A 9,877-nucleotide genomic window follows, 5' to 3' on the forward strand; every position below is an offset into this window, starting at 1 on the left:
GTGGCAAAACATCTCCTCCGTTTACTGTACACACACGGCTGTGTTTACCCGTGTACCTCTGCCCTTAAAGTCTGCTCCAGACACAAAAAAGGCTGTTTTTTTTTTCTCGTCTATCCTTGAAGGTTCAAAAAGGCCCGATGCCTTTATTAGCTTTAGCTCTCCCAGCGTGTTTTGTGCTCAGCGGCGTTGGTGTGTTGCTCAGATCCTCTGTGAATCCATGAGTGTGTGTGTGTGTGTGTGAGTGTGTGTGTGTGTGTGTGTGTGTGTGTGTGTGTGTCCTTGCAGTGCTCTATTCCCTCCTTTGATAGAGCGGAAGGGATAAAAGCCTCCTTTATGTCTGTGGAACCGGATGTGCAAAGAGCTGGTCTGAATATTTATCAGATGGTTTGACATTTTTTGAAATAGCCAGCGCATAATTCCAGAGCTGCAGTGAACACTGCGTTTTGTGACTGTGTATTTCTGTGCGAGAGAAAGAGTGAGTGTGTGTGTGTGTGTGTGTGTGTGTGTGTGTGTGTGTGTGTGTGTGTGTGTGAGAGAGAGAAGGAACGAGAGCGTGTGCGTGTGTCTGTGTGTGTGTGCGCGTGCGTGCATGCTTGAATGTGAAAGAGAGAGAGAGAAAGAGAGGCCCCTTTTTCGACAGAACAGGCCACCCCTGAAAATACTAATCTAGCATTTCTTTGTTTTCCCACAGGTCTCGGGATCCAAATGTCACCCCCCTTGGACGGTGCCCCGGCCGGGCACCAGCAGTGTGTGACGGACAGGCGAGTGGAGCCCGCCGTGGCTCTCTCCTGCGTGGCTTCAAATTGGCCCTGGCTGGGCTGTGCGCGGAGCAGCCAGTGAAGAGTCCTGCTACGGTCTGATGTCTCAGCATGGATGGAGTCAGTCAGAGGACTGGCCACCACTAATGAGACCATCGCTCTTCAGTTGAGGACTAGCATTTACAGGATTACTCCCACGCTTTCCTGCTCTTTTCCCAGTTAACTGCATCATTACCAAGACTCCCCTATGGACTCTCTGGGGTGTCTTTCTTGGTGGATATATACGTCATTGCCGTCCTGATATCGATATTTGTTTTATGTCCTCGCAGCTCCTCTCTTATTTTTTCACTTCCCATTCCCCGTTTTGTTTTTCCACTATGGAGTTTCCCACTGGACCCTGGAATAAAGATTGGCCTTCATTCATGCGATTTTGGTTGACTGTCATCCTAAGCCTCCAAATGCACTTCCGCCCGGGCTCTTCTTGCCCGGTGGAGTGTCGTTGCGACAAGACGTTTGTGTACTGCAACGAGCGCAGCCTGACGTCGGTGCCTCTGGGAGTCCAGGAGGGCTACAAGGTCCTCTACCTTCATAATAACCAGATCAACAATGCCGGCTTCCCCCTGGAGCTTCACAACGTGGCCTCCGTGGAGACCGTCTTTCTCTACGGCAACCAGCTGGACGAGTTCCCCATCAACCTGCCCAAAAACACCAGGGTGCTGCATCTCCAGGAGAACAACATCCAAACCATCTCCAAGGCGGCGCTGGCCCAGCTGACCCGCCTCGAAGAGCTGCACCTCGATGACAACTCCATCTCCACAGTGGGGGTGGAGGAAGGGGCCTTCAGGGAGGCGGTCAGCCTCAAACTCCTCTTCCTCACCAAGAACCACTTGAGCAGTGTTCCCATTGGCCTCCCCGAGGACCTGAAAGAGCTGCGACTGGACGAGAACCGCATAGCCATCATTGCAGAGGAGGCCTTCCAGAACGTGACGCGTCTGCAGCGCCTTCTGCTGGACGGGAACCTGCTGACGGACGAGGGCATTGCGCCGGGGACCTTCCAGGACCTGGTCAACCTCCGCGAGCTGGCCCTGGCCCGCAACTCGCTCACCTTCCCCCCTCCCCTCCTACCCAGCCAGTCTCTGGTCAAACTCAGCCTGCAGGAGAACCAGATAGACCAGATCCCTGTGGCGGCCTTCTCCAGCCTCCACAAGCTGGAAAAACTGGATGTCTCCAACAACCAGCTGCAGACCCTGACGCAGGGCGTGTTCGACGGCCTGGCGAGCCTAAGGCAGCTCACGGTGCGAAATAACCCGTGGCGCTGCGACTGTGCTGTGAAGTGGGTGGTGGTGTGGCTCAAGTCGCTGCCCGCCTCCCTCAATGTCCGAGGGTTCATGTGCCTGAGTCCGGATAAGGTGCGCGGCATGGCAATCAGAGAGCTCACCCTGGACGTCATCCAGTGTCCCACGGGCGCCGACCAGTCACCCTGGCCCACCCTCCGCTCCACGCCCCCGCCCTCACCCACCACTACCCCCATCACCACCATGATCACCACCCTCATCTCCACCACGTCCACCCCTTACTTCTTCGACTCGCCCTCCCCTCCCTTGCCCCCGATCCACAACCCGCCCGGGCCCCTACCTCCCTATGAGGACCCTCTGCAGATCTCCTTCCATGTGGTGAACTCCTCCTGCATCGAGGTGACCTGGACGTCCTATTTCACCGTCACGGCCTACAAGGTCACTTGGGTTAAACGGGGCCAAACCCTGATGAGCGACGGGACCCGGGAGCGGACGGTGAGCGGCGACCGGCGGCGCCTCAGCCTCACGAACCTGGAGCCGCGCTCCGTCTACCGGATCTGCGTGTACGTGCTGGACACTCTTAACTCCTACCGGCCCGGAGAGGATACTATATGCTCCGAGGCAAGGACCAAGTCGGCCTCCAGTAGCAAGCCTCCCGGCTCGGAGCAGGCGTCCCAGCAGGACATCAACTCCACCCTGCTATTGGCTGGGATCATAGGAGGGGCGGTGCTTATCGTCCTGGTGACGCTGCTGAGCCTGTTCTGCTGGCACATGCACAAGAAAAGCCGGTCGTCTTCGACCAAGTGGAAATACAACCGGGGCAGGAGAAAAGACGACTACTGCGAGGCTGGGACCAAGAAGGATAACTCCATTCTGGAGATGACTGAGACCAGTTTCCAGATAGTGTCGCTGAACAATGAGCAACTGCTCAAGGGAGATTTCCGCATTCAGCCCATTTACACGCCCAACGGGGGCATCGGATTTAGAGACTGTCACCTCAGTAACAACAGCATAGCGTACTGCAAGAGCAGCAACGTGCCCAGTACAGAGTTCTGCCACACGTGATGCTGCAGCAAACAGTACAGAGGCATTCACATGTGCACGCACGCGCACACACGCACACACACACACACACGGACACACGCCACATAAATATACATACACGTGCACACACATACACAGAGATTGTGTGTAGACGATAAACATTTAAAAAAAATCTAGTGAAATATAACTGTACCATATATATTTCCAAGTTCTGTCTACGATGTAATTTATACTGTGGATAATAATGTGGGATTCTCTGCTCTTTTTTTTTTATTAGTGAAAGAGATACAAGTGTTTCTTTTCTTTTCTTTTTTATAACCAGCAGGGTTTTGGAAGTTGTTTTATTGGTCAGTTCTGTACACGAACGTGGATTTGTACAATCACGGCACCCTGGGTGTAGCTCCCCGACGAACGCTGTCAGCCTTGGAGTAGTAGCTTGGAGTAGTAGCTTGGAGTAGTAGTCGGGCGCTTAAGAGGGCTGGGATTCTTTGCTAACCACAGAAGAAGGAAATATGGCCTTTGCGCTCGAAACACCTCGACGGAACAGTAGTAAAGACAACACAGCACCGGGGAAATACAAACAGTGCTGATTAGAGCGCGGTGGAAAAATGGCACTGGTCGGCTGGCAGTTAGGTTGTAAGAAAGAAAGAGAGGAAAAATGAATTGAAGTGCACTTTTCTTATTAATGGAAGCGAGAGTGTGAGCAGCAATTCAGGAAATGAGCTTTTGGTGGTAATCACATGGGAAGGGAATAGGGCATAGGGAATAGGGCATGCTTTTCAACACCTCTTAGCCGCCCCGCCCACTAAGTGGCCTATTTTGAATGTGGGAGGTTGTGTGTGTGTGTAGGGAGAATGTTGAGATTTCCCAAAAGCCCCTTAATACTAACACATCTCTGTTCCATTCATTTACAATGGAACAAAGGTGGACTTAGTCAAGAGATGCTTTTGGAAGAAAAGGAAAAAAACGACCCTCTGAAAAAGGAAAGGATGTCATTTTCAGCACATGTATTTGTTCAACACATCTTGATATATTATTAGGTGTTACTATTAAGTTGAAAAGTAACAAAGGGTCATTGTCACCGAATTAGATCTGTGAATGTTCAGAGAATTACAGATCCTTTTAAAGAAATTCCTGGATGAGTTCAGCTTCATGTTCATTTCCCCTACTCAGAATGTCGTGGCAACTGAGGCCACAAGGGGGCAGTTTTTCTCAGCCTGGTGATGTGAGAGGCAGAGAGAGGTAGAGGCGGAGAGCGAGGGCAGAGGCAAACGCAGCTCGCTCTACCATTCCCCCTGGAGTCCATTACCCCACCCCGGCCACATTACTCATGCTCAGACTGCATTGTTTAGAGTATTAATGCTCATTGAGCTACTTAATGATGTGGAATCATTGAAAACTAACAGTGTCCTCTGTGTTCAGCAGCTAAATGATATGGATTTCCACCACCGTGGTGTAGCATGAGGGAGGGCGAGAGAGAGAGAGAGTGATGTGGTGTAGCATGAGGGAGGGCGAGAGAGAGAGAGAGTGATAGATGTTCAGCAGGCGCACTCATATCGCTAATTATACACCCACTTATTTCACCCATGTCACGGCGTTCATTAGTATTTCTGATAAATTAGCAAATTACGACGAAAAAGATCACACTCTCCGCCCAAGCCCCCTCGTCTGAGTGTTGATTGAGCTGCTCGTCTAGCCTCTTATCGTTGACTGGATTATCCCCATTGTCTGCATTTATGAGACTGCCTATTTCATTTATGGGTTGCTCACCTGAACACAATGCCCCAGCTCACTTCACAACAAACTGCATTAGAGTCTGCACTGATCACCCTCACCCTATCTGCTCCTATAGCTGTCTGTCTGTCTGTCTGTCTGCCTGCCTGTCCGTCTGTCTGTCTTGCTCTGTCCTGCAGTCAGACTGTCTCAACCCCCCCCCCCCCCCTCTCTCCCTCTCTCTCTCTGTGCATCTCTGATCCCTGCATGGGCTCAATTAAAACAGTTTCTTATGCTTCAGCTCATGGGTCACGGTGGCAGCTCTCGGGACGTGCGGTGCCAGCCAGTAAAAGGTCTTCATTATGCACTTCTTAAGAAGACTTTATTTGCTTTGACAAGATTTTATTTTGAGGGGCCAAGCTTAAAGAATTCCCACCGTCGACCCCTCTGCACCCCCTCCCCCCCACCCCTTCTCCTCTTGTAATCCTCATCCAAAAAAGGGAGAAAAATATGCAGACCTTATTTTCACTTGGCTGCATGAATCTCACGCTGGGAGAGAGGGGGATTGAGAAAGGTTGTTGTTAACTCTTTGCGGGGGCCACAGGCTTGAAGGTCCACATTTGAACCAGTAAAAAAGGGCTTGAACTTGATGTATTGCCTACAGTGTCTATAGATGATCTCTGTGAGGATGACCTCAGCAGTCACGAGTATCGCAAAGTAGCCGCCGCATTGAATTCCAGCAATAGCTCAGATCATAATCACATGGGCGGCTACTTTAATTTATGGTGATGGATAGACTGACGCAGCCCCCGATGTTTAAATTTCTGTGTAACCTTGACAATGTAATCACTTTTTAAACACAGACATTGTAAAAATATCCATCTCAACGTGTCATTAACATGTCATTTAGTCCTCCCACGCATCTGAAAAACCGGATTTTTCCGAAAAGCAGTGAGACATTCTTCTAGTCTGGTGCGATAATTGTATTTGTTACAGTTTCCAAAGTGAATGGCTACATCTTGGATCAGGGGAAAATGACACTTGACTGGAGAAAATTGTTGAAACATGTTGCATTGGAAACAAGTGAAATGATCTCACCCAATTTATTTTATTATTTCGCTAGGAGAGAAAAAAAACGGTTTTAATTATTGATTTAAAAGACTTGTGGAGATGGATATTTTTTGCATTGTATGTTTATTTAGATCTTCTGTGGTTATCAAAGTGTCTCCCACTTGTCTTTTTTCTACTACGGTAATAGTCACGTATCAGCACACACTGGCCATCGAGAAGCCCCGCCACGTTGCCCTGACCCGCGCTGACCTGACGTCCGATCTATACCCTGCTTAGCCTCATGACGCTTTGAACATGCTTATGTACCTAACAAACCGTTCATCGTGTGTGGGTTGCTATATACTGTACAAGCTGACCAAAATAATAATAATAATAATAATAATAATAATAATCTCATGCATAAAAACTTGAACCTTTACTTCTGATATCGTTCACATTGATCTCTGTTATGGACGAACGCCGTGTTTGAAGTCATTTTACATTATCAATCAATTCAGGTCAAGCTATTGCAACATAGTATCTCCCCCATCTGTGAATGTGAATGAGACAGAAATTTGCCTTACCTTTTATGCAGTTACTGAATGACTAGCTGCAGTTATTTCAAGGGGGGGAAGAGGTTAGGAAGTGAGAGAGAGGAAGAGAAGAGCAGACATACTGTGTTAGCCTACGGAGATGCTGACAGGAGCAGGAGGACAATACTGAACAGAAAGCACATTACCGCAACGGTGACAACAAGAACAGTATGAACGGGAGAAACGGCGGCAGAAGGCGTGACGGAGCTAACAAGAGGGAGCTGCTCATCCGGAGTGCCGGGCCTTAAGTGGAGCGGGGGCTAATGATTGGACCGCGGGAAGGAGCTTTGTCGGTTGTTTTGCGGCGTCCATTACTCTTCATTTTCGACTTGCTTGATGAAAGAACGCAGTCGCAGTGCCGTGACCAATGGAATTACACAAACCGTATTACCGACTTAGGCAGACCGCTCGCGTCGCTTTGTCACTATTTCAGGGTGCCGAGAAGTAATTTCCCTTAAAGCTCATTGATTCACATTGGAATAATTATGTTTAATCACTGAGAGGTCAATTCAGACAAAGCACTCGAGTGGATGGAATTGAATACGTTTAAAAGTCATCTTTTTATCCCCCCCACCCGCTCTTCTTTCTTTCTTCCTGTAGGCAATTCCTTCACTGCAAATATCTATTAGAGAGAGCAACATTCATTCAAGGATTTCCGCATGTGTACTGTATTTAGCTTCATAGCTCTTAATTTTCTTTGTGAATTTACCGGGTTTTGGAACTTTCACCTTTTAAGTATTGTCAATTTGCAATCGCCAGTTGGCGGTTGAGATACAGTATATGAGCAACTGTACAGAATGTTCCCGCGTGGTTTCAGAAAGAAGTCTGGGGGGAAGTACACACGGTGCATGTCATGTGGCTGTGTCGGGATGCTTTGATAGGAGATTTCCACGCAGACATCGGCAGCGTTAACCATCCACACACCAAGAAGTTTCTTAGGAACCAAAGTTACATTTCTTTTTGTTCTCATGATGAAATATTGATGTTGTTCCATGTATGTGCCTTGAGGTTGAACTTACAATGTAAAGTCCTTGAAACCTTTAAATGTTTTTGCACAAAATGTAAATACTTAAGTGAAGCTTTTTGAAAATAAAAGAGCCATGGGATTTGAGCGATCAGTCCTTTTCATTTCAGCAGCGTTACATGCAGCGTTGCATGCAGTGTTACATGCAGCGTTATATGCAGTGTTACAGTACATGCAGTGTTACATGCAGTGTTGCATGCAGTGTTACATGTAGTGTTACATGCAGTGTTACATGCAGTTACATAGTGTTACATGCAGCATCTGGTGTTTGTTTGGGCCCGTTTTCACTTGACTCTATTGATCCTACATTATTTTTTGTTCTTTTCTTTTAAACATGATATTGGTTTTCTGTGCTGGCGTGTGTACATACAGTACATCTGAGCAATCAAGCTATTAGAGTGAAGGGGTTTGTACGGAAACAGTGGCCAGGCTAAATCTATTTGAGGTCAAACACGAGTAATTCTGGGTCAGAGATGTGATATAGCATACTCTGCCAAGTTATCCTCTTATTTCTATCCTGGAAGCTTGAGGCATCTTAGTGTAGCCACCACAGCTTAGCTTTCAGCTGGAGAAAGTCCAGGATACTCTCTCATTCGACTTGAATGGTGCGAGCAAATCCCATCCCAGTGTGTGCTCTTCCTGCAAATCCCTGTTTTCTACCAAAGTCCAACTTCCCCCCCCCCGTCTTGACCACATCCCCATGTTGCCTTTAGATCCTCCAGACCACGAGCCAAAGCTTAATTGGCTATGACAATTAACCGCATGCATTTATACTGAAGCATACCCGGGTGTGCCACTTTGGTATTTTGAAGGGGAAATTGGTATTTTTCTTTAAAATCCCCAAATGTCTAAATGTGATGTGTTATTGCAGTGCTGTAGCCTCTTTGGAGGAACATGAGGGCACTGAGAACTGAGGCTTTGGCACTAAAGTCACATATAGAATCATTTAGAATTGACTTTGCCATTCTCACATCCCTGCAAAGATTTAGACTGAGCCTCACCACTGTGCATAATCAATGCTTGTTAAGGGCAAAAAAAGTAGATTGTCACATATACTGAAAATCACTATAGCAATGTTTTGCCGCAATACACATTCATGTTGTATACTTTGTGAGTGATATGAGACATTTGAAAGATGGTGGTCGTGTGTGTCATATTCCATATGGAAGATTCTTGTGATTTTTTGTCTTTTTTGTCTTTGAATCGTTCGGGAAACAGGTGTTAATGCCGAGCAGCTGTTCTTTTCACATTCCTCCGCTGCAAAAATGCTATTTTCCGTTACAGCACTCGGCTCCACTTTGTGGCCCACATTTACACGTCGTCTAAACCAGTGGTTCTCAAACTCGTTCACGTGAAGGACCCCTAAACTGACACAGATTAAACCACGGACCCCCGTTTGATAAGATTTTGCCCCAGGGTCCCCCATCTGGTAAGATTATGAGCTTTTGTGACGACCCTCCCCACTCTCCTGGCGCTGTCTTGCAGGAGCTCGGTGTTTGGGGTCGTTATGCTGGTGCACTCATTGGGCTGAAAGGAGAACTTCTGACAGTCCAGTCTCTCTCCCTCCTCACAATGTGCCATTAGGGTTAGGGTCATTATGCTATAATAAAAAGATTATGCTATAATAAAAAGTCCCCCCCCCCCAAATATAGATATTATTTTCCTTTATTTTTTGTTAATAAATTATTGTTTTAACTTTTAATTTGGTATATGACTCCCCTCTTTTGTTACTTCCTTGAGCTGGGTTGTAACATATGAGGGTCCTACTGTACACAAAGGAAAAGTTGAAAGAATAATGTATTAACTAAACTAAGAGAAAATAAGTTGACAACACAAACTACATTAATCAAACAAACAAACAAACAGGGGGGGCACGGTGGCGCAGTGGTAAGCACTGTCGCCTCACAGCTAGAAGGTTCTGGGTTCGATTCCCACCTGCGACGCTGTGAGCACTGAAGGAGTGCGTGCCCGTCCGCATGTCCTCGAGTGCCCACCGCCCGGGTGGGGTCGTCGAAAGGGCCTTTCTGTGTGGAGTTTGCATGTTCTTCCCGTGCCCCCTGGGGGTTTCCTTCATATAGGAACCCCTTCACCAAAACATGCAATATCCTGGTCGCTGAAGTGGTGCCTCCTCTGGCCGTTAGGGGCGCCTGTTCGGAGGGAGGGGAACTCGTTGGAATAGCGTGCTATGTCCTACCAGTGAAGCTTCGCCTGTCAGGTGAAAAGAAGCGGCTGGCTACTGCCCATGTCTCGGAGGAAGCATGGAGCCAGTTTCGGCTCTCCCCAGATCGGCAGAGAGTGGAGCAGTAACCAGGATTTAAAAAAAAAAACACTAATGGGGGGTAAAAAATCGGGGGGGAAACATAAAAAAACATACCCAAAAAAGGTCTTCAGCCCAAGGAG

At 47.8% G+C, this 9,877-nt stretch overlaps 1 protein-coding gene across 1 annotated transcript; it reads left to right on the forward strand.

Annotated features, from left to right (window-relative positions):
- Window positions 1-1,135: 1,135 nt before the first annotated feature.
- Window positions 1,136-7,548, forward strand: flrt2 (fibronectin leucine rich transmembrane protein 2; the record flags this gene model as incomplete). Its single annotated transcript, XM_083643487.1, has 1 exon — window positions 1,136-7,548. One exon carries the CDS (start codon window positions 1,136-1,138, stop codon window positions 3,116-3,118), a length of 1,983 nt encoding a protein of 660 aa, XP_083499613.1. The 3' UTR covers window positions 3,119-7,548.
- Window positions 7,549-9,877: the final 2,329 nt, after the last annotated feature.

This window comes from Poromitra crassiceps, assembly GCF_964638095.1.
Source record: "Poromitra crassiceps genome assembly, chromosome: 9".
Lineage (NCBI taxonomy): Eukaryota > Metazoa > Chordata > Actinopteri > Beryciformes > Melamphaidae > Poromitra > Poromitra crassiceps.